Below are 26,229 nucleotides of genomic sequence, written 5' to 3' on the forward strand. Positions count from 1 at the left end.
TGAAGACCAAGTGTTTTAAGTATTCAACAAGTTATAAACCCTCAATATAGAGCTAATTTACATCTGTTTTTAGATACATCATTATCCCTTTCTTACTATATTGCCACATGCATATTATATATATCAGTAGCTATTTTGTATATTGCATATATAATTATTAACAAATTTTAATTCAGTGTTTATAAAAATGAAATCTTTTTAGCTTTATAATTAGCACTTTCATTTTGCTTTATTTTGTTCTTTCTAGTTCATATGTTGTGTAAAGTGATTTCAGGCTGTATATTCTTCCAGACTAAGTCAGATATACTGTTACAATTTGTCATGAACTTATGGTATGGGCTTAACATTAATAAATAAAATTGAATAGAAAGTTGCATTAAGATGCAGCTTTTTTATGATTTACCCTCAAGAAAATAGACATCCAGAAATAATTAACATACCCTATACAGTTTTAAAGGCATATAACACATTGAGATTCTTACAATTTCAGGGGCCGGACTGGAAAAATAAGAGTGCAGAGTCTGAAGATTGGATTGATTGCTCTCTCCAAAGGCCTGTTAGAAGAAAAATACAGATGTATGTAAGACTTTTCCTCCAGCAGTACTGTTCTTAGTAATAATAACAATTTATTGGATATTACTTTTGCTAGTAATAATGGTTCCCATTTTTTAAAAAACCTTGACTCTGCATGTACTTGGCTAGACAAAGGGTATTGGTGCAAAGTGATGTGGATTTCTATGAAATAGAAAACTGATTTATAGGATCAAGATGTGAGGTGTCTTGATGGTGTAAGAACAGACTACAGATTATATCTCATTTAATTCTTAGAATGATTATCCCGTATTATAGGCATTGTGATGTCCATCTTCCAGCTGAAAAAAAAATAATGCTGGGGATGGGTTAAAAATCTAGTTAAGGCTTCAGAGACAGTAATTGTGGAGCTAGAATTAGATTGTAGATTTTTCTGACTATAAAGCTACAGCCTTTTCTATTTCCATATATTTCCAATGCTTAAGAAAATAGGGATGGACTACAACTGTTATAGTTACAGTGAGACAAATAATTGTATTTTATAGTGTGAAAAAATTAAAAGTAGTACATTTAAAAAAGTTTTTTGTTATATTTGTTTTTATTCAGCAAATAAGTCAGTGGTGACTTTATTACTATCAGTTAATAAAGGTCAGCATCTTGGCATTTGGAAATGAACAGGCTTAGGAGCCAGAAGACCTGCCTTCAAATCTCAGCTCTACCACTTGGTGGCTGGGTGATTCCACTGAATACCAACAGCTAAGAGGTAGTAAGAATACTCCCATTTCACATTTCAGGAAGCTGAAACTTAGCAAATCTTCAACTGAAGAGTGAAATTAATAATTCTTGCTTTGAAAGTAATTACCTAAAATAGCAGTTGTTGAATAAATGGTAGTAAATACTGCTATGTCTCCAAACTCTTAATTACTGTAAATTTTTTATTTAATTATATCAATAAAATATGAGTTACTTGATTATATCTTGCATAGCCTCCTGTGATTCTGTACAGATACATCTAGCCATACTTTCGAGAGAGAGGGAGAGGGGGATATTTCATGAATGGGAGATACCACAGAAAGAGAATATTTGACCTCAGCTTCTATAAATTTTAGTTTTGCATCTTCTCTGAATATGAATACATTTTAAAATACATTTATTTTCTGGGACAGCTGTGAGGTAGTTTGATTTTGAATTCCAGGGCTAGATCATGATGGCTTGTTCTTACAAAGTTTGACAAGAATGCCAATGAAAAGAGATGTGGATCTGTATGAAATGAAAAGCTGATTGTAGTATCAGGAGGTGAGGTGCCTTGATGGAGTCAGAACTCAGTAAACCATGCAGAAAAAATCTCTACCCAGACTTTTGCATGGTGGCACTTTATCTAGAATTTAAATTGTCTTCAGCATCATAATTGTCAAAAGATATCATTTTCAAAGCTAAAAATGTTGTTACTATAATGAGTGAGAAAGAAAAATGTTAATGAAATCATCAGTGTATCAGATTAGAAAAGGACTTTTTAAAATCAACTGTGATTTGCTGTTTTCATGTGTTCCTGAAAGAATTTAGGGTTTGTTGAAAAGTTAGTTATGTCATGGGGCTCAACCTACTCTGAAAAGAGTGTGAATACAACTGCAGAGTTTATCATGAATACTATTAAAATGTAATGGTGATCTATTTTTCTAGATCAACAATTCTTCCTCCTCCCTTTATTTTTCAAGCTGATTATGAGACTCAGCTAAGGCCAAAAGAGTTACAACATGGTGTCTGTAGGTTTAGAAGTGAAGCGAAGTGAAGTCACTCAGTCATGTCCAACTCTTTGCGACCCCATGGACTGTAGCCTATCAGGCTCCTCCGTCCATGGGATTTTCCAGGCAAGAGTGCTGGAGTGGATTGCCATTTCCTTCTCCAGGGGATCTTCCCTACCCAGGAATCGAACCCAAGTCTCCCACATTGCAGGCAGACGCTTTACCGTCTGAGCCACCAGGGAATCCCCATAGGTTTAGAGCAGAAACCAAATTCTATGCAATATAAAAAATCTCTTATCTACACACATACCTTCACACATACTTCTGAAATGTATAATCTTTCAAATGAGGAGGTATTTCAGCATACATGTACTCATACACTCGAACTACAGTGGACACACTTTCCACAAATATCGGTAAACTTAATACTCTGGATAATTCAACATTAAAGTTTCAGATTGTGGTAGGGGAAGAGGAAGCCCTGCAATGAAAACCTCTGATATTTAATTTAATCCATGAAGTATGCCATTTAGGGGGCTTCCCAGGTGGCACCAGTAGTAAAGAACCCACCTGTCAATGCAGGAGAGAGAAGAGACGTGGGTTCAATCCCTGGGTCAGGAAATCCCCTGGACAGGGGCATGGCAACCCACTCCAGTATTCTTGCCTGGAGAATCCCATGGACAGAGGAGCCTGGTGGGCTACAGTCCACGGGGTCACAAAGAGCTGGACACAACTGAAGCCACACGGCATGCATACACATGCCATTTAGAAATTAAATAAGGAATCTTCGGGTTGAAATCTTTAAATCTTTCTTGAGAGTATTGAGACTCAGAATATTCTGGGTTTTTTTGTTTGTTTTTTACTTTGAGGTCCTTAGCAACTCTCATTCCAGTTGTGATTTCCCCAGTGGTATCAGAACACTTTCTCATTATTAGTTTCTTTGTTGGAATTAATATTCAGGACAATTTGTTCTCCAAACTCAGGGGCAGAGCTGCTCTTCTGGGTGAATTGGTATCCATCTGAACATTGATTTTGCAACGGTTCATGTCAGTGTGTCTACCCCGGTGACACCCTCTTTCTCTTTGTGACTTCCTGGGAATGTCACTTGATTAGGTTCTAACAGCACCTTGGCCTTCCTGCTTAGAGCTCAGTGGTTTCCTGGCCTCATCAGAGCACATTTACAAAGATGCTTTCAAATGGCCTTTTGCATCTCTTTTTTGCTTACTTATATTTAGATTGAGACTTTCCTGTGATCCATCCCCACATCCTGACACTCCTTGTTGTATCTGACTGTAACATCCAAATGTGAACTTCTCTAAGAATTCAGAAATAAGTCGGAATGTTAGGAAATCATTTGTTTTGCATGTAGTTTTACCTTACTAGTGGCATAATAGTGTAGCTGTCTTCCTCAAAAGGGGAAAGGTGGGCAGGATGGATTTTGTTGAACATGGGCACTTCTCTCTAGAGATTATTATTATTACATGTATGCATCAACTCTGTATTGATTTCAGAGGCCTCATCCCAGAAACAGGTTTACTCTGAGAATCATAATAAGAATTCTGGGTCATATGGTAGTTTTATTCCTAGTTTTTTAAGGAGTCTTTGTACAGTCTTCCATAGTGGCTGTATCAGTTTACATTCCCACCTACGGTGCAAGAGCATTCCCTTTTCTCCACACCCTCTCCACCCTATTATTTGTGGACTTTTTGATGATGGCCATTCTGATCGGTGTGTGATGATATCTCATTGTAGTTTTGATTTGCATTTCTCTAATAATGAGCAATGTTGAGTATCTTTTCATGTGTGTTTTAGCCATTGTATGTATTCTTTGGAGAAATGTCTGTTTAGGTCTTTTCCCCACTTTTTGATTGGGCTGTTTGTTTTTCTGATATTGACTTGTATGAGCTGCTTGTATATTTTAGAAAGTAATTCTTTGTCAGTTGTTTCATTTGCTATTGTTTTCTCCCATTCTGAGGGTTGTCTTTTTACCTTGTTTATGGTTTCCTTTGCTGGGCACAAGCTTTTAAGTTCTATTAGGTCCCGCTTGTTTATTTTTGTTTTTTTTTTCCATTACTTTAGGAGGTGGATCATAGAGGATCTTGCTTTGATTTATGTCATCGAGTGTTCTACCTATGTTTTGCTCTAAGAGTTTTATAATTTATGATCTTACATTTAGGGCTTTAATCCATTTTGAGTTTATCTTTGTGTATGGTATTAGGAAGTGTTTTCATTTCATTCTTTTACATGTAGCTGTGCAGCTATGTTTCTCCAGCACCACTTATTAAAGAGGCTGATTCTTGCCTACTTTGTCAAAAATAAGGTGCCCATGGGTGCATGAGTTTATCTCTGGGCTTTCTATCTTATTCCATTGGTCTATATATTTCTGTTTTTGTTCCAGTACCATACTGTCTTAATGACTGTAGCTTTGTAGCATAGTCTGAAATCAGGAAGATTGGTTCCTCCAGCTCCATTCTCCTTTCTCAAGATTGGCTATTTGGGGTCTTCTGTGTTTCCATATGAGTTGTGAAATTTTTTGTTCTAGTTCTGTGAGAAATGCCATTGGTAATTTGATAGGGATCATATTGAATCTGTAGGCTGCATTTGCTAATATAGCCATTTTCACAGTATTAATTCTCCCTACTCAGGAGCATGAAATATCTGTCCATCTGTTTATGTTGTCTTTGATTTCTTTCATCAGTGTCTTATAGTCTTCTGAATACAGTTCTTTTGTCTCCTTAGGTAGGTTTATTTCTAAATATTTTTTTGTTGCAATTATGAATGGGATTGATTCCTTAACTTCTCTCTCTGATTTTTCATTGTTTTAGCATATAGAAGTGCAAGTGATTCCTCTGTATTGATTTTGTATCCTACAGCTTTGCTAAATTCACTGATTAGCTCTAGTAATTTTCTAATAGTATATTTAGGGTTTTCTATGTATTGTATCATGTCATCTGCAAACAGTGAGAGTTTCATGTTGATGTTTGGCAGAAACCAACACAATTCTGTAAAGCAATTATCTTTCAATTAAAAATAAATTAATTAAAAATAAGAACTCTGGATAAATAATTTTGGCTAGAATGGTCTTATTTTTAACAAATGAGAAGAAACAAGTAAACTCTAACCAAATCTAAGTGAACAAATGATAAAAATTAAATTTATTTTAATTGAATTTGCTTTCCCTATGTATGCTTTTAATTAAAGTCATATTTCATTATAATTACTCAGTGTCAATATCACTGAGCTTGGTTTATTTGCTTGAAAATTTACTGTTGACAGTGTTAAATCTAGCCTTATTCTCTTTAAAAAGGAGGGGAGGGCAGAGGAATGATACATTTTGATCTGATACTAATTTATCAGGTGTAATTTGAAAATGGTTTTTAGGATCCAAAAAATATTTACTCTCCTTTCTTCTATTTTTGGAAAACCTCATATGAAAACCATTTAGAATCTGTACAATTTTGAATTTTTAGAACTTGAAAATTTCTTTCCAAAAAGCATTAGTTTCTATAATTAAGTGGATTGTTTTTATGTGAAATTTCTCCCTACTCCAAAATAACTTATTTAAGTATGCTAACTTTGTTGCTGGAAATATGGTAACAATTTTATTCTTCAAAATATTACAAGTGATGAAAAGAAGATAAGCCAATACTGGGAGGGAGAAAAGCTTTTATTTTACTGAATTAAAAATATTTTTTAAACATTTTTAAATGAATAGAAAAGCCTAAGAACTATGAAAGTATGTATTTTTCTTAAGTCCTTTACATTGGAATTAATGTAGTTTGTTACATAAAGTGAAGTAAAACAAAAATAATTTTTATCACTAATAAGGAATGAGAGTCTGATTGGGCCTAAAAAAAAAAAAAAAAAACCCTAAAAAAAAAGACAATTCCTTGCACTGTTCAATGTTTCTTTTGCAAAGCAGATGTGAGTCTAGAAACTTTAAAAGAAATTAAAATACCTATGTTTAATAAATACTGAATTTAGAAGTAAACACAAAAAGTTGATGAACAAATCTTTTAAAACTTAAAGATTTGCTACTTTAGCTACATTAATTCCTTTGACAAGTCATAAAGAAAACTTGGTTTTAGCTCTCTCTTTTTCAATAAGAAGGGAAACATATTTGAGACCATTGAATGACTCCACGTGCATACACTGGCCATTTAAAAAGGAAATTTATATTTATTGGTCTGTTCATATATACTTATATACTACAGTAGATTGTTTTAGGAAACATGTGCTTAACCAGTTCCTGATTACAAACATACAGAATATCAAAGTTGTCAGAGTTCAGGAGACAAGTAATGTAATCCATGTCCCCATGAGTTTTTCTCAGTCTGCATCGTTCATCCCACACAACCAAAGGTATATTTTACTTAAAAGATCAGTATGGGAAGTTAACCCTTTCCTCTCTTCCTTGTAGATCTCTTTAAGGAAGTGGCAGGGCCCACGGAGATGTGTGACCAGAGACAGCTGGGCCTGTTACTGCACGATGCAATCCAGATCCCTCGGCAGCTGGGGGAGGTAGCAGCCTTCGGGGGCAGTAATATTGAGCCCAGCGTTCGCAGCTGCTTCCAACAGGTAAACGTTTTTGAAGGGTCGTTGGTGTATAGACTGTGTGGGGAATGGTACTGAGGATGTTCTGAGAAATGAAACAGGGGTCTTGGGCTGGAACCAGGTGGTGGAAGACACTGGATACCATCCCAGGAAGTGTATATTTTAGTTCTTAAAGCACATTTGATTCAAGAAACAGCAGCCCATTCAAGGAGACTCACTGTCCCTCAATGGATCAAACCTCGAATCTTGACCATGCACCACTAGGTTGCTATGATTAGGCCCTTCCTTTGCCCCAACTTTGTCTTGCACCACTGATCCCCTTGCTGTCTGTTGGCCAGTCATGCTGCTTTAGTTGGTTCATTCTGGTGCTAATCTCTTTGGACATGTGCCCTCTGTTCAGAATGTTCTTTACCGCCTACCCACAAACTCTCTTCTCATTGCTAATCCTTATTCAGATCTTCCCTTAAGTCTCACATCCTCTGAAAAACCTCTGACTCCCCCAGATGAAGCTGTGTGTGCCTGCTATATTCACCTGAATCTCTTCTGCCTTCTTCACATGCTCATTAAAATTGATAATTACATACTGAATTATATAATTATCTGTTTAGTGATTTAGTGGGTTATTCTTCTGTATAAACCCAAGATCCATGAGGGCTTCCCTGGTGGTTCAGTGATAGAGAATCTACTTGCCAGTGCTGGAGGCACAAGTTTGATCCCTGGGTCAGCGAAGATCCCCTGGAGAAAGAAAATCCAACTCATTTTAGGATTCTAACCTAGAAAAATCCATGAACAGAAAAGCCTGGCAGGCTATAGTCCATGGGATCTCAAAGTGTCAGACACACTTAGCAAATGAACAACAACAAACCTCCATGAACAAGGGCTGTTTCTATCTTTTTACTGTTGTATCACTATCTACAGTGTCTTGAACATCATAGCTCCTTAATAGTTGTTTATTAAATAAATGAATAAAATTGCCCTGAGCTCCTTATAGGCAGGATTTTTAAAAAATATTAAATGTTGTCAAAATTGCATTGTTTCCTTTGAGACATATGTACAAAAGGAGAATGATGTACAAAATTTTATACTGATCTAAGTTACTGTTATTAAACAGGAGAAGCATGTTTGTTTCTTTTTGATGCCCACTGTATAGAAAAGCATTTTAGGAATGTTACTACTGATGTTATGCATATGCATAAAGCACAAGCCTGTAGATATTTTTCCATGGCACATCCAGTGATTTATCATTGCTGAGGAAAAAATGCCTACACCATCTCTTTAAGAATTGATGTTATGGGTTATTACATTTTATAATGGCTCCGTTTGTTGTTTTAGAGATAACAAAAAATACCAAATGAAAATTCTAAATATGATTCTCATATGTGCTGGTTCATAGAATGACCTTGACAACAGCAGGAGATGGATGTTGGTACAAATTAAACTTTGCACATGTGAAAATTACTTAGGATTCAAAAAGACACCAAGACATTTCATACAGTGTATCACAATACATTTGGAAATCCTGCAAAATATATTCACGGAAGAATTGATGCTTTTGAGCTGTGGTGTTGGAGAAGACTCTTGAGAGTCCCTTGGACTGCAAGGAGATCCAACCAGTCCATTCTGAAGGAGATCAGCCCTGAGTGTTCTTTAGAAGGAATAATGCTGAAGCTGAAACTCCAGTACTTTGGCCACCTCATGCGAAGAGTTGACTCATTGGAAAAGACTCTGATGCTGGGAGGGATTGGGGGCAGGAGGAGAAGGGGACGACAGAGGATGAGATGGCTGAAACTGACTTCATGGAAGTGAGTCTGAGTGAACTCCGAGAGTTGGTGATGGACAGGGAGGCCTGGTGTGCTGCGATTCATGGGGTCGCAAAGAGTCGGACACGACTGAGTGACTGAACTGAATGTGCTCCTGGTGTGATGTTATACCAGGACTGAAAAAGAACAGAGGAATAACAGTTTTTTGGGTCATGGATTCATTTATATGAAGTAAAATTTATAAAAATGGCCGAAAAAATATATACAAATGTATGATAGCGGTTTCTTCTACAGAAAAAGGAAAGTGAATGCTGTGGGGAGAGTGGCAAGTAAAAATTAGGTCTTCAACTTTATCTGTAATGTTTTGTTTCTATCACATAAAAACAATCAAAGAATTATAAGAAAAACTGGCAAACTGTAGAAATAATGGCTTTTATTTAGCATTTACAATGGCTTTCAAGTTTGGGAACTTATCAGTGAGTCTACTTTCTCAGTGTTTGCAGTCTTAGATGAATGAGTTTTATAGTTTTAAAGTATCTGTGTGAAGAGCACCTAGAATTGTATGCGTTGGGTTTTTTTTTTTTTTTTTTAAATCTGAGTCTATTAAGATTTTGAGGTTTCTTTTCTTCTTCATATATGACATTTCTTCTTTTTCTCTTTTCCAATTCTAAAGTTTTTTTCCTTGATGAACCTTAAATATTTTGTGATTTAAGTGACCTGGAAAGGGTTCTATAATTCTCCTTTTACTTCTATACAGATTTTCAGAAGAGTCTGAAGCAATAACAGTTGCTGCAATTTAAATTAGAGACATTTTCTTCACTTTTAACATACTTGTTTCTTGCCCAGAATAACAACAAGCCAGAGATAAGTGTGAAGGAGTTTATAGATTGGATGCGTCTGGAGCCACAGTCCATGGTTTGGCTGCCGGTTCTACATCGCGTGGCAGCAGCTGAGACTGCAAAACATCAGGCCAAATGCAACATCTGTAAAGAATGTCCAATTGTTGGATTCAGGTAGGGTGATCCACTCCCAGTGGTGTCAGGAGGCGTTTTTTTTCTTCCATTTGTGTAGTTTCAGTGTTTGTCCATTATTCCTTCCCACTTGTTCCCATTTGTGGGGGTTTGCCTCCCAAAGAAATGGTGTGCTTGATACGTACCATCTATCTGAAAATACCATTCCCTCGAATAGCCAGGACACGAAGCTTATTTTTTTTATAGTTCTTATTTATACTATTTGGCTCCAGAACCAGAGATCTTTCTGAATTCCTATTTCCATAGGTCAGAGAAGTGTTCATGCATAATATTTTGCATGTATATTTATGTATATATGACCCTGATGGAATTTGGTGATGTTCTAAGACCTCTGAGATCAAACTTGATAAACAAGAAGTAGCATTTAAATACTAACTGAAAAGTAATCAGATTACTTCATGTTACTTCTGCCAAGTTTGACATGATGGAGATTAAGCCAACTTTCACACAAGGAGTCTTTATCAGGAAATTTTGAGATTCATTTTTTATTGATGGTAAAGGTGGTATTTTAAATTTTGATGTGTCAAGCTAATAAACATAACTCTTTTCTTTGTCATTTTGCATTCACATTCAAACATTATAGAAAATCTTTTGACATGGATATTTGTCATCTCATTATATTGAAACAGATGAAAACATGATTTAGAGATTTCAACTACAAAAATTTGCCTTCTCCCCTCACTTAGGAGACGGTTTCCTTAATTTCGTTTGTGAAATTTAAGATTCTTTCTGTCCTAATTTGGAGCTAAAATACTACAACAGCAAATTCTACATTTCTGGCCAATACAACTTTTATTTTCATTGTGATTCAGATGAGTGAAATTCCTTACCACACATGTTTTAGACTATATAATAAGTTTACAAAGAATTTTCTTTTCTTCTCTCTAGGTATAGAAGCCTGAAGCATTTTAACTATGATGTTTGCCAGAGTTGCTTTTTTTCGGGTCGAACAGCGAAAGGTCACAAATTGCATTACCCAATGGTGGAATATTGTATACCTGTGAGTACTGAACCATTGTTTGCTTATTTTTTTTTAACATACTGCTTTTTCATTAATTAGTGTCTAATATTATTCAGTTTTAATATAGTCTGAAAAAAAGTCCTTTTCGAAATTGCTTAACCATATTTTTTTGTTGTTTTCTTTTAGGCAAATACATCTGTGTTGAAATTTTTAGCACAGAATAATTATACTTTTTTTTTCAGAAAAATTAACTTATTAAATTTTATTTACATCTATGTTTTGATTTTGAACTTAACATTCTTAGTAGCAAACTCTTTTAAGAGCTCACACTGACCTACATTGAAAACAATATTGTGATGAGAAGTTGTTTTGTTAGACATATTTAAAATAATTTACATGATTAAACATTGTATTTACATCAACAAAATGTAGAAAACTGGAGAAAGGAAAAAAGTCATAAATCTAGCTGCTGAATAAAATAGCTTGCAATATTCTTCTATATCTCTGATTTTAAGATTTTATTTATTTTCATATTTCTGTAATTTTGATACTGCTTTTTTCACTGAACATCTTATATAATAAGCATTCCCACATATTGTCATGCAGTATAATTTTTCCTAGTTATAGAATATGGGAGTGAATTATTATAATTTATTTTACCATTCCATTAGGTTTTAACATTTAGTTTGTTTTCAAATTTCTGATATTATAAGCAACACTCGTAAATATCATTGTGAAAATAACTTTCCACATATTACATAAATTACATTTCTGTAGAATAAAGCACTTAGAAGTAGATGATCTGAGTCAGTGGCCAAAATACTTCATGTCAAGTTATTTTCCAGAAGAGGTTTATACAACTTTACATTGGGCTTCCCTGGTGGCTCAGACGGTAAAGAATCTGCCTGCAGCGTGGGAGACCCACCTTCAATTCCTAGGTTGGGAAGATCTCCTGGAGAAAGGCATGGCAACCCACTCCAGTATTCTTGCCTGGGGAATCCCATGATAGAGGAGCCTGGTGGGTCCATGGAGTCACCAAGAGTCAGACACAACTGAGCAACTAATCCGTTCACCACTTTACGTCATTATAATACTTTGTTAGTGCTTCGCTAGTATTAGATACTGATTCCTGTTGTTCTTTGATCTAAAATATTTTTTTCGGACGTAATCTTCTTCTTCTGTCAATAACTATTTCTCAGCTTCTTTCCAAATAGTGAACCAAAATTTATTCGTAGAGCTGTACATTTTCTTTGGCTTAGGGAATTGAGTTACTTTTTGGGTCATAAATTGACAGAAAGGCAGCAATACTTATAAAATACACACACATAAATCTCACTCACATTCTTAGGTATCTTATGTCAAATAAATAGGTACCATATATGTGGAGAAAAATCTCTAGAATGTTGCTGAATTATAATAGATGGAATGCAGTGCATAATAACTTTAGGGAAAAAATGCCAAGAAAATCTGTGAAGCACCATTTATTACTATGATTAGCATGCTCATAAGCTCAACAAATAAATATTGAGGACTTGCCATGTGTCAGATGCTAATTTTGGCTCTGATAATTCATCAGTGTACTCCCAAGATAGACAAGATCACTGACTCTCCTACTCCTTTCCGTTCAGGAGGAGGAGATATGTGACAGAGAACAAGGAAACAAATAAATGAGATCATTGCAGATTGCAGTAAGTGCCTTGAAAGAAATAAATGGATAATGAGGTAGAAGATTAGAAGAGGCACTTTAGGTAAAGAAATCACAGACGGTCTTTTGGAGAAATTAACGTTTTATTTGAGCTTGAAGGATGAGAAAGAATCGGATGTGTAAAAAACTGGTATCGAAGGGTATTTTGGAAAGAGGTTGGCATGACTGGAGCATAGAAGAAAATGGACTATATTATTGCCCAAGGGGAGTGTGGTATGTAGCCCTGGCTATTTGAAGTGCCCAGAGCAAAGTAAACATGTGGGGCCCCTTGCTAAAAATTCGCTAAGACTTTCAAGATGGTAACAGTAGATCATTAAGCCAAGCTCAGGGAGACTCTGAGTGTGAACCCTTTTGTAGCTGCACAGGTCACACCACCGCAGAGCTGGCCCTGGGTTTAGGAAGGAGGTGAGAACAGAAAGGCTAGGAACAGAAAGAAACTCTGTGAGTTTCACAAAGAGTGAATTTCTCCCTTCACAAAAGAGAGAATGAGAAAGGTAAGAGATGAGATTACAGAGAAATGCAGTTATCAGGCTGTGCAGACCCTGCTGGTCACTACAAGGTATCTGGATTGAGGTGAAATATATATTGAAGGACTTACCTGGTGGCTCAGCTGGTAAAGAATCCACCTGCAATGCAGGAGACCCCAGTTCAATTCCTGGGTTGGGAAGATCTTCTGAAGAAGGGATAGGCTACCCAACCTAGTATTCTTGGGTTTCCTTTGTGGCTCAGATGGTAAAGAATCTGCCTGCAATGTGGGAGACCTGGGTTCAATTCCTGGGTTGGGACGATCCCCTGGAGGAGAGCATGACAACCCACTCCAGTATTCTTGCCTGGGGAATTCCATGAACAGAGTAGTCTGGAGGGCTACAGTCCATAGCATCACAAACAGTTGGACATGACTGAAGCAGCTAAGCGCAGCACAGCACATATATTGAAATTTGCATAATTACAGCTAGAAATTTAGGAAACTGATTATAAAGAATTAATGTCAACATGGGAAAAATCATAAAGTAAATATACATTAAAGATGTATAAAAGTGACTACACATTTTAAGATGTATAAAGTCAGTAGACAGCATTTTGAAAAGCAGAGACGTTACTTTGCCAACAAAGATCTGTATAGTCAAAGCTGTAGTTTTTCCTGTAGTCATGTATGGATGTGAGAGTTGGACCATAAAGAAGGCTGAGCATGGAAGAATTTATGCTTTTGAACTGTAGTGTTGGAGAAGACTCTTGAGAGTCCCTTGGATGGCAAGGAAATCAAACCAATCAATCCAAAAGGAAATCAGTCCTGATTTGGAAGCACTGATGCTGAAGCTGAAGCTCCAGTACTGGGCCACCTGATGCAAAGAGCTGACTCATTATAAAAGACCCTGATACTGGGAAAGACTGAAGGCAGGAGGAGAAGGGGATGAGAGAGGATGAGACGGTTGGATGGGATCAACTCAATGGACATGAATTTGATCAAGTTCCAGGTGATGGTGAAGGACAGGGAAGCCTGGGGTGCTACAGTCCATGGGGTTGCAAAGAGTCGGACACAACTGATTGACTGAACAACAACAAAGTCAGTAAGGCTTCCCCAGTGGCTCGGCAGTAAAAAATCTGCCTGCCAACTCAGGAGACCCAGGTTCGATCCCTGGGTTGGGAAGTTCCCCTGGAGAAGGAAATGGCAACCCCCTCTGGTATTCTTGCCTGGAGAATCCCATTGACAGAGGATCCTGGGGGCTACAGTCCATGGAGTCACAAAAGAGTCAGACATGACTTAGAGACTAAAGAACAACAATGAATTCAGTAAAGGTGTTTAAAATTACTATTTTTCTTGGCCTTCATAATGATTCATAATAATAATTCATAATGATTTTGAGAAACACCCACAGTTTGAAATCTATGGCTCTTCAGCATCAATCTGTGGTCAGTGGGGTGAGCTTGAGAACCACGGATACACTGATGAATTTTACTCTCTGGCTATCATTTTAGGATAAAATCTAAGTTACCCAAAGCTCTTCTTGTTACCTTGTCTTTGCAAAATCACTGTTATTATGCCTAAGAGTACAGCTTGCCCTGCATTGTATAGGATGGCTTCCTTTTCGAAGATGTGTTCTGGGAGGGTTTTTTGCCCCTTTCTGAAGTTTGCATAGCAATATTAATCAGCAACCTACTCATCAGTCACCTCTTAGGGCAGGTTATTCTCTGCATTTGACCCCACAACTTTTGATAAAATGGCTAAAAATATATATAAATTGAATCTTTAAAAGACATACTATTAAATTCAAATAGTAATGAATTATTTGATTTAACTGCTTTCCAAAATTTCTTTTTCTTTCAGTGAGCTTTATTCATTTATGGTATATTCATCTTTTATCCAGTGTTCTGTCAACTCATCTGATGTCTGCCTTATAAAATGAACTCAAATGTGAATTTTTCAATACAATCATAGTAAGCACCACTTAAATGTTAAATGGATTAGACCTTTCTGTATAAATCCTGATGTTGGCATTTCTTATAGTGCATCTCCGCTTATAGTTAGGAAAATACCCTGGTCATATTACTGACTTGATTTCTTTCCCATTCAAGTTTGTTTTTCAGCTGAATCTGAATGCTTCTGTTGGTAAAAGCTTTCCAAAGCTTATAAGCCTTATTTTAAACCCTCAAAGCTCAAAAAATATTTTTTTCAAATGTATCTTGAAAAACACTGTATTACCTATCTATTGTCTTTAGGTGTAGAATGACTAATAGTGTATGAATTAACTATCATAATTTATGAAGATATTTTATGAAATTGATAGTAAAGCATTTATCTACAGAAATGAAATAAAATTTTTCTTTTGCTAGGAAATGACTTTTTAAAACTCTTATTTCCTCTCCACCATTCTATAATCCAGATTTGTACATTTAAAATTCTTTCATGAGGCCCCAAAAGAGTTCATCTAAAACAGACAGTATGACATAAACTATGTTTAATGCTTGTTACCATTATTTCTCCATTCATTTGAAAATCCCACTTTTTCATGAAAACAGCATGACTCTTATTTTGTGTGTGCAATCTTCCCAAATTTTTTTGCCTTTGCTCAACAAAACAAGTCATTCTGTGGTTTTGACCACTAGCCTCTGCTTTACCATTTGGTATTTGATTCTGTGTTACCTTGCATTGTTTTCTCTGTTGGTGTTTTTGCCTCTTCAACTATCTTTTTCACTCCTTGGGACAAGGATGACTCATACCTTTCCTAATATGCATGGTTAATTCTGGTACACAAAAACTGAATGTGCTCATACCTGATATTATAAATACTATTTATGGAGTATTAAAGCTGGAAAGAGTCTAAGAAAATACCTAAGTCATCATCATTTTTTAAAAAAGACTAAGTCTTAGAGAAAGTAAGTGATTTGTTTAAAGTCAGTGGCATGGATTTAGTGATTTATCTACATTTGGGAAATATATATACAGTTTAGCTCATTAACAGTGTTTTATGTATGCTTGCTGGGAATATTGTATTTGTTGAGTATGCCAGGCATTTTACTTGTTACTAGAGATATAGAAAAAAAATAACAAAAGAGAGAAAAAAGGCTTTTATGTAGATAAATTCAACAGGGCTATATATAATGTTTTTTTAAGCTTATGGACTAAGATAATACTCACATATTTTTCTTGTTACCTGTGTACTGTATGTTTGAATTCTGGATTAACATTTATTTTTTAAAATAGTTACATTTTATATGCAAGATACTCAAATTTTAAGTTTTTTGTTTATTGCAATGAGTTAATGATCATTTAATTTCACAGTGAAAATTACCATAATTTGATTTTTTAAAAGGTCTATGTTCTCTGTTGTAAGTAACTAAATTTAATTCCAATTAGAAACATTTTTACGTTAGGACATACAGTAGATAGTTCTTTAAATTAGAGAGGGGGATGATGTATTTCATGTATGATTTATAAGAGTTCATGCAATAACTGACAGTGAGAGAAGCTGGATAGTTAAACATGAATGAGAAAGCAAAACATTTGGAAACGCTACTGGAGGCAAGCATGAGTCACCAAGAGATGAGTAAATTGCTCCATTGCTGCAGAGTGCAGCTGAGGTTGGTTGGCAAGGATTTGCAGTCTGTGATTCCATCATTGCTTAGTGAGTTTGGAATGAAAAGATGGTAGGTAGAATTGAAGGCCAAGGCAGGGTGTGATTCAAAGGTGTTAATGATACTAGAATTGATTTGGGCTACAAGACTATGGTTTTTCCAGTGGTCATGTATGTGTGTGAGAGTTGGGCTGTGAAGAAAGCTGAGTGCCAAAGAATTGATGCTTTTGAACTGTGGGGTTGGAGAAGACTCTTGAGAGTCCCTTGGACTGCAAGGAGATCCAACCAGTTCATTCTAAAGGAGATCAGCCTTGGGTGTTCTTTGGAAGGAATGATGCTAAAGCTGAAACTCCAGTACTTTGGCCACCGCATGCGAAGAGTTGACTCACTGGAAAAGACTGATGCTGGGAGGGATTGGGGGCAGGAGGAGAAGGGGACGACAGAGGATGAGATGGCTGGATGGCATCACTGACTCGATGGATGTGAGTTTGAGTGAACTCTGGGAGTTGGTGATGGACAGGGAGGCCTGGCGTGCTGCAATTCATGGGGTCACAAAAAGTCGGACACGACTGAGCAACTGAACTGAACTGAACCTCATGTTGAAGAAACCAAAAGGGTTTGGAGGCTCTAGATCAAGATAATGGGGGCAAGAAGTAGGAGCAAGAGCCTGAAGGTTTGAGTTACTGAAAGGTTTTTTTTGAATTTTTTTGAATTAAAAATTCAAATTTGAAAGATGTTTTAAGTTAGAATGAAGCCCAAGGTGGGGCCAGCCCCCAGTGTATGATAGAGGTGCAATATAGGAGGTTTTAGAGATGAGATGGCATTTAGAAGATCATAAGTATGTCTCTAGAAAGAAGTGACTGATGATAGCTGCAATTGGCCAAGAGCAGTCAAAGGGGAGCAGATAGGCATATTGGTCATAGATACTAAGGCTGAGGCTAAGGGGGAAATGGCGCAGACCTCCTTTATTCTTGTTCTTTGATCCTATAGTCCGTGATGGAAAGGATTGTAGGGGAGATGGTATTGTCATGGGAGCATCAGTATTCACTGAAAGAGGAAGGTTGAATTGCAGTTATGAACAAGATGTAGGGGAATGTGTTCATAAGTAAAACACAGCATCCACACTAACAGCTAAAAGGGAAAAAATAAATAAAAAATTAATAGAGGCTGTGTGTGTCTGTGGATGGTGGCCTGATCCACATTGCGAAAGTGGGGAAAGTGAACAGAGTGCTTACTCATTGGTAAATACGGACATCAGGAACTGAAGCGGTAGCCCAGATAGGAAGATGTTTTGAGAATCATGTTAGCTCAGGGAAAAGGGATGAGATATTTGTAAAATTTTATTTCTAGCAAAGTCAGCAACATCAGCTACTTCCAGCATTCAAATTGTTGGGAGTGGAATCAAGGCAAAATTCTCACTTACATGCTGGGTTTGCACAGGACTAGTCTCTTCTGATAGCCATGTTGAGTTCCTGGTGAGAAGAGAGGAAGATAGGTAACAGTCTATTAAAAGTTAGCAACACTTAGAACAGACTTTTATTGCATTTTTTTAGAAAGTGTATGTTACTTTTAAAGAAATAGATTCAAGAATATTCTTCTCACTATTGGTTAACACATGGGGAAAAATAAAATTTCATATTTTTAGTGTTTTTAGAGGTATAGAAAAATCAGTTTCCTTCTGAAAAAAACAGAAAAAGTTTTATTTTTAAAGCTAAAAGTGAAATCACTCCTTTTTTTACAAACAATATGTCACTGGCAAGAAACAAAAAGAACAAAGGAAAAAAACTAGGCATAGTTGTTTTGTCGACCCCTCCCTACTCCTGCCAACATCAATGTATTCATAAGACTATAAACATCAAATATAGAACATGCAGATTCATTCTTGGGAAAGCTCTCCACTGAGTTAGTGTAGTTTGTTTCTGGCAGTCTTACTTCTTCGGATGAGACTTGGGACGTTGCCAATATGCTAAAAACGCAGCATCATTGCTATTTCTCTGACCTCAGCATCCTAAGTGGTTTTTTAGTTCTTGCCCAGTCTACATTGTTATCCCAGTAAGTTGAGTGCATTTAGATTGCGTTGTTCACTTTTAAGGTGACATTTGAACAAAATCTATCGTTTGGATGACTCATTTACCCTACTTATTCTTGACCCCTTGATGATTTTTTTAATGCTAATATTTTGGTTTCATGTTTTTCCATTAGAACTGAGAATGCTCTGAAGCTTGTCTTACTAATTTCATCCTACCTATAGAATTCAGTGTCTGAATTCTTGTTGAATATCATTGTTGAAATCACTGAAACTTAAAGCAAAACTGAGAGGTTGTTTTTCATTTTTTAAAAAACTATTAGAATGTCTTTAAGATTAGCCCTATGATAATGCAATGTACTTTTTACACTTTGCATCTGTCATTTGAGACTGTTGACTATATATTTAAGAAGTAAATGTTGCTAATGAGAATCTTGTTCAACAGTGGTTTTTGTACTTGTGCGTGGCCTAAATAGTATTATTTAATTATTCTAGTCATGTGCCAAAGATCATGTTGTTTCTTACGTAACCTTGATTTTCCTCCTTGTTCTAGCCTGTTTTCCTCTGCCTATAACTTATGCATATATGTAGTTAAGTTAAAAATATGATGTTGGGAGTATTTGGTAAAGAATTAGATAATACTGCTATCCCAAGTTATGAATTGACCAAAGAAATTTTTAGAAGATTTAAAATGAATATAGTTTTGTTTTTTGAAATAGAATTCAAGAGTTAAAAATGATCTCATGCCAGCTTACACAGGAGTTTTGGGGGTTTTGGTAGAGAGTTACTGCAGGCTGCCTTTTATAATTCAGCAACACATTTTAAATAATTGATTTGTACTAGTTGGTAGGGACCAAGTCAAGAACTAATTACTTGTTATTATCCAAATAAGTTTTCATTATTATCTCACTGCTACTTAGTAGCAGCATAGTAGTGAAAGAAAACATAAGTACCCACTTGTCTATGTAGGTTCAATTTTAAAATGTTTTTCACAGTGACTCACCTTCGTTAGATTTCCAAAAATGACAGTTTGAATGAAAGTCCTTGTTTGAATAAGTGAGTTCTCACATAATTGTTACAAATCAATCCAGAAGGATTCAGGGGAGATGGTGGTAGCAGTGGCTTCAGAGTTTTTCAGCCTATTTGCCTCTGCCATTTTCTTCCCATTAGTAAAGCAGTGATGTAAAAAGAGACACAGAAGGTAGACAGCAGTACCAAACCTCTGGATAATATTTACGACAAAACTAGGTAGTGAGATATCCCCAATATAAACCTAGGTGGTAACAAGCCATACCAGTCACAAAACTTGCAAGATATCGTTGGGGAGGAAAAAAAATTTACCTCTTCCTTTTCTAGATTCTTCTGGCTGATCTAATAATTAAATTGACATGAGATAGATTAACAGAAGAAAATCTAATGTTAATTTCGTGCATATGAGAGACTCAAAAAAGTGACCAAAGCAGGCAGCTTCTGTACCTTTAAGACAAGCAAACACCAGCAAAATAACTTTGTGAAGAACTGATAATGCGAGGAAATTTAGGCTTGGGTACCATTTAGTGAAGCATCTAAGCAGATGGTTTACACAGCTTTCTTGGCCTTGAAGTCCCTCTTTCCATTGATAAGGATGTCTCTGTCCCTCCTGGTATAGGGAGACTACCTTTTACATGGGAGATGACTTCCCGCTTTCAGGGGCAAAGAGGAGGGTCAGAGTGTTCTTCTAGCACTAGCTGTTTTCAAGTCACTTTAACAACTGATTGGTATGCCCCTTTGTCGTATTTGGGGTAATAGAACTCAGGAAAAAACTAGAAATAAAAGAAAAATAATTTTGAAAGTTAAAACTAATTAATTTCAGTCTTAAAAAACAGAGCACATAAATACCATAAAAAAAAAATAGAAGGTGAATAAGAGGCGAACTTTAAAGCTCAAAGAAAAGTTAATAGAGACACAGAGGTAGAGAACAAATTTTAAGGATACCAAGGGGAAAGCAGTGGTGGAGGGGGTTGAATTGGGAGATTGGGATTGACACATATTGTTGATACTGTGTATAAAACATAACTAATGAGAATATACTGTATAGCAAAAAAAAAACTTCAAAGAGAAGTAAAGAAAGCAACATAAAGGATCAAGAGAAAATGACAAATATTGAAGACAGTCATAAAAAAAAAGAAAAAATGGAAAATATGGACAATATGAGTCCATGAAGAAAAAACCCAAAGTAGAACAAGCACTATTAATAAAAATGCCAGAAAATAAGGAAAACTAATCAATTCTACTTCCAAAATTATTTTATAGAGAAAAATCTTTCCATTCTCCAAAAAAAAGGAAAAAGTGAATCTCTATACTGAAAAAGTATATTATGCCTGAGCTCTCCAACACTATGGAATATCCTGGTATATACCTGGAATATACTTGTCTTTGAAGTAAAACAAAGTCTTTTTGGTCATTTAAACAAACAAACAAAAAACTGAATTAGAAAAGAAAGAAAATTAAATAACCATCAGACTTTTCGATACCAATACTTTATACAAATGAAAATGGAGGAACATGCTTAAGAAACTCAAGGGAAAAATATATGAGCCAAGGATTTTATATCTAGAAAAACCAACTTTCTAGTAACTAGCAAAGAACACAGGAAGTCTGTCATCAACATGTAAGAACTCAGGTAATATTGGCCCTATGAACACTTCTTGGGGAATTTTTGAGAGGCTAGACTTGAGATAACTTAAGTAACTAGAGAAATAACAACCTAGGGACTGATGGATTAACAACATTAAATACATTTTTACAGACAGCAAAGAGTCTGCCTGCAAAGCATGGGACCTGAGTTTGTTCCCTGGGTCAGGACGATCCCCTGGAGAAGGGAATGGCTACCCACTCCAGTATTCTTACCTGGAGAATTCCACGGACTGAGGAGCCTGACGGGCTACAGTCTATAGGGTCATAAAGAATTGGACACGATTGAGCGATTAACATATACACAGCTTAGTAGAACTTAAACAGGACAACCAGGAAGAGGCCCCCTACAGGCCAAAGGTGGGACAGTTTGAGCTTCAGTAATGAAAATATAGTTAACCCTGGAACAGCTCAGGGATTCGGAGTACCAACCCTCCGAACAGTGGAAAATCCATTACAGTGGGTCCTCCTTATTCATAGTTTGTGTAGTGCTATCGTGCATATTCAGTGAAAAAAATAGTATACGAGTGGACCCACGTATTTCAAACCCATGTTGTGCAAGGGTCAACTGTAATTGACCCTTTCATCAATAGATGAAAACTCGTAAATATATTAATCTATGAATTCATAATGATATTTTGAAACAATTTAAAAATTGGTCATCTTTGGAAGATGATACAAAACCAGTCCATTACAGAGCAAAGTGGTCAATAAAAGAGAAAAATCAAACATGTAATCTTGCCTTTCTTGAACTGTACTACTGAGCAACTAAACAGATGGGGAGGATGTCTTTAATTTTTTAAACTATAAATGAATGATAGAATATCACCGTTTAAAAGTCCTCATTGGATGGATATAGGAATTTAGCATGAAAGGTGCTAGGAAGTACATGATAGATATGACCAGACATCACATGTCTCCTATAATCCTATGAAACACCACCAGTAATCTTGCCAGAAGTGCAAACCTGAATCTCATGTATTCTCTGGATCCCGCTGCCAATTTGAAGAAGCATGCTAAACTGCAACAAAAATGTGCAGCCAGCAAAATCTAGACAATAGAAAACGCTACTGGTCGAATTGCCTGGCTTTCCAACAGATAAGTTGTAAGAAAATAGACAGTATGAAGAAGAAATCTGGTAGATTAAAAGTGACTTTAAATATATCATATTTTTTTAAATGAGCTGAACTAAACTATAGGATCTAAGGACAGACACTGGAGTGATAAAACTACTTTTAAAACACAAGGAAATTACTGTTACAAAAATGAGGATGATGGTTTTATGGAGGAGGGGAGGGGTTATAACTGGAACAAGTCTTCTGGAATGTCTAACAAAGTTCAATTTCCTGACTTGATGGTATTTACCATATAATTTATTTTATTAAACCATATGTCTGCTGTATACAGTTTTATATATGTCTTTTATTTTGCCATAAAAAGGATTAAAAATAAATTGATCCAGTACCAGACATTTTAAGACTGATTATCTCTGGGTGATAGAGGAACTGGTAATTTTAATGTTTCTTTTTTCTCTTTCAGGTGTATTTTTTTCTAATTGTACTTCCACTGAACATTTCTTAGATATGCAATTTAAAATTAGAAAGTGACATTTTAATATAAATTTTGTAAAAATCAGCCACAGGGTATCTTGGTAGGACTTTATTTAAATTAAAGGGCAAATTCAGAATATTATAATAGTTTAATCAATGGCTGTGACTTCTTTTTCTTACAAAACTTAAAACTGTTTAGTTTTTCTTAGAGATGACACAGTGCCAGTCTGGTGAACAGACGTAGGTTTGCAAGTTTTCCTGACCTTCTTGATCTGAATCCCTCTAAGCCTTAGTGTCACTTTCCTTTTGGGTCAAAAAAGTGGTGATGGTCTCATCACACTTGATAGTAAAAAGAAATTCAAGGAAAGCTGTTTGTAAGGTGAGACTTCTGTGCTGATACATCACCCTCATTACATCTACTGAGATCTACAAAATCTTTTGTTCTTTTTATTTCTTTGCTTAGAGCAATAAATGAAAACCAAGTCTTTCAGGAAATGCATGGATAAGTTAAAATGCTGGATAATTTGTGCAGTAATGAATGATCCTTTCAATTTCATCTTCACATCATATTATCAATAGCTGTTTTCTTAAAAAAGAACAACTCTCCATACTAGCATGGAGACGGAGTTGAGTTTGATGATATTGATTGTGTTAGGTGGGTGGTCCTCTATTTGACCTTTTTACCAACTGTTGCTCAAGCACCTTCAAACAGAGAAATTTTAGGTACTATCATTAGATAGCAAATTAGACCACATATATACAAATATATTTTAACCTTTTTTGGTGAGAAAATAGGCATAATTCATTTTCTTGGTTCTGTCTCAACTAAGGAATTACATTTCTGTGGGATGAATTGCTTTTCACTTTTTCTTTTAATATTGTATAAAGTTTATGGTGATAGCAAATTTAGTGCCCTTAGATTATGAGGGCACTTTCTCCTCATTAGCATTCTTTATATAAGAATGCACTCATTTTTTTCTAAAAATAAAATTTGAGCATTATCAGAAACCCCTTCTATAACTTTTTGGGAGGCAGGTAATTGTTTTTTGTATGTTTTTTGTGGGAGAGAGAAGGGTTTTCATTGGTTGTCTGGTTTTGCTTTCTTCTTCCATATCGTGAATGTCTTTACCTAAAGAATGTGTGATGTGGAATGGGACTTGTACTTTTAAATGATATGTCATTTTTTCCCCATCAAGAGTTCACAATGAAACCCAAATAGAGATAAGCTAGAAGAACATTATGCTTAGTGAAAGAAGCCAGTCACAGAAAACCATATATTATATGATTCCATTTATAAGAAATGTCCAGAATAGACACATCCATAGAAACAGAAAGTAGATTAGCGGTTGCCAGGGGCTGAGGGGAGGAGATGGGGGTGGTAGTGGGGGTGGGAATGATTGCTAATGGGTACAGGCTTTCTTTCTTTTTGAGGTGATGATGCTATTCTAGAATTAGATAGTGATGATGGTTGCACACCACCATGAATATACCTAAGGGCCCTGTATTGTAGGCTGTCCTGGAGGAGGCACACTGGGAAAGTGGCCTGGTGCCCTGCCCACCTGGCCTTTCTCCCACCCGCCCACACAGGGTTGCCTGAGTTAGAGACCTGGATATGGCTTGAAAATCACTGATCCGAACAATATAAACTCTTTTATTGCCAGATGAAAATAGACCAAGTAAAAGCTGGAGGCCGTTACTTCCCTATCTCCTTGTATATTAACAATGTGTTAAGAGCAGACACAGAAATAAATTGGGTCATAAATGCTTATTCTTGCATGGGGCCTTCTTTTTGTATTTCTATCATGGAAAGCTCCTTTTTTTTTTTATTTTTACCAAAATATTCAGGATAAACATATCTATAAACTTAATGATCTGCGGCTGTGATACCCATTGCTGAAAGTCCAAATGTCCTTTATAGCAGAGATATATCCTTTTGGCTTTATTCTCAGGACCGTCTCTAAATATTGCCTTCTTTATTCCCAGCTGTGATCTGTGCCTCTCCCCTGTTCTGCCTGGTTAGAGATAAATACCCCTAAACCAGCATCTCATAGCAACCCTTTTTCCCTGTATAGAGTGCCTTGGATTCTTTCCCCCCCTCCCCCAATTAGTAGCTTATTGTTCTTGCCTGGAGAATCCCAGGGACAGGGGAGCCTGGTGGGCTGCCGTCTATGGGGTCGCACAGAGTCTGACACGACTGAAGCGACTTAGCAGCAGCAGCACCAGTAGCTTATTTTCTACACATCATATTTTGGGAGGGTCTGTATCTATATAATGCAGGTATTATATAGTTTCTTCTTTGTTACTCAGAAAAAGATTTGACATTGTGGGTCTGATAGCAAGGTCCAGTGATAACATGGGCTTTGCTTGCTATACATACTCTTTTAAATAAAGAGAAAACGGATGTATACACAGCTTGGGCTGATTTATGTTATCTCTCTGCTCTTCAAGGTTAGAGAATCAAGTAGTAGTAGTAGTTGTTTAGTCGCTAAGTCGTGTCAACTCCTGCGACCCCATGGACTGTAGCCCACCAGGCTCCTCTGTCCATGGGATTCTCCAGGCAAGAAAACAGGAGTGGGTTGCCATTACCTTCTCCATAGAGAATCAAAAATTCCCTTAATTGTTTACTAGAAGAAAACATATTTAGGTGTCATGAGAGCAAATAGAAAGTAACAAAACCATGTAAGGATTGACTCAATTCAGTTGTTTCAAAAAATAATACTTTGTTAAGCTTTTGTTTGCAAAACAAGTTTGTGTGAATCCAGGGCATGCTTGTCAGGAGGGAAAAGACAGACTGAGGAGGGTGCAAAGGCTGGGGGGAGTGGGTGGCAGGTAGGTCAGTCACCCTAAACGATTATATTAACTAATCATATTGGAATGCTTTTTTAAAAAGTCACATTTTATATCACCATTAGTAATTTAGTCCATGTCAAATGCATGCTCTGTGTGTGTGTGTGTGTGTGTGTGTGTGTGTGTATGTGCGCTCCAGTCACTTAGTCATATCTGACACTTTGAGACCCCATGGACTGTAGCCTGCCAGGCTCCTGTATCCATGAAATTTTCCAGGCAAGAATACTGGAGTGGGCTGTGTTTCCTACTCCAGGGGATCTTCATGACCCAGGGATTGAACCCACATCTGCATTGCAGGCAGATTCTTTACCACTGTGCCACCTGGAAAGCCCCATGTCAAATAAGTATACGTTTATATGGATGGGAAAGAACAAAGAATCTGAGAGTATTCCTTGCAGTACAGAGAACCAACGTGGCCCTGGGCTTTCTGTCTTGTGTACTGTTTTCTCCTTTGCTAGACTACAATTTGTGCTGGCTTCTGTGAAGTCGGTACAGGATATATGTATATATATACATATATATATAGGTGAATTATGAGGATGTGTGTGCCTCATTACTTAGCTAAAATCATATAATATCCAGAATACATCATCACCAAGTGTTTAATAGCAGCAAATTGCAGCTTTTTTAGTGACAGGAATTAATGAATAACATTGCCAAAATTGATTTTAATGTATTGGGGGAATGATTTACTTATTGCTTATTCTCAACAGAAAATTAAAAATTATAAGCTGATTGCTGAAAATATTTAATGATGAGTCTTGATTGCCATGTGT

At 36.3% G+C, this 26,229-nt stretch overlaps 1 protein-coding gene across 12 annotated transcripts in view; it reads left to right on the top strand.

The window, feature by feature from the left end:
- UTRN (utrophin) overlaps nt 1-26,229 on the top strand; it is a 556,684-nt gene that overhangs the window by 494,169 nt on the left and 36,286 nt on the right. For all 12 annotated transcript variants that reach the window (XM_010808643.4, XM_015472890.3, XM_010808642.4 and 9 more), the window contains 4 exons: nt 491-576; nt 6,694-6,851; nt 9,434-9,600; nt 10,507-10,618. In XM_010808643.4, coding sequence (XP_010806945.1) covers nt 491-576; nt 6,694-6,851; nt 9,434-9,600; nt 10,507-10,618 — 523 coding nt within the window. The remainder of the gene's footprint in view (nt 1-490; nt 577-6,693; nt 6,852-9,433; nt 9,601-10,506; nt 10,619-26,229) is intronic.

Source organism: Bos taurus, chromosome 9, assembly GCF_002263795.3.
Source record: "Bos taurus isolate L1 Dominette 01449 registration number 42190680 breed Hereford chromosome 9, ARS-UCD2.0, whole genome shotgun sequence".
Taxonomy (NCBI): domain Eukaryota; kingdom Metazoa; phylum Chordata; class Mammalia; order Artiodactyla; family Bovidae; genus Bos; species Bos taurus.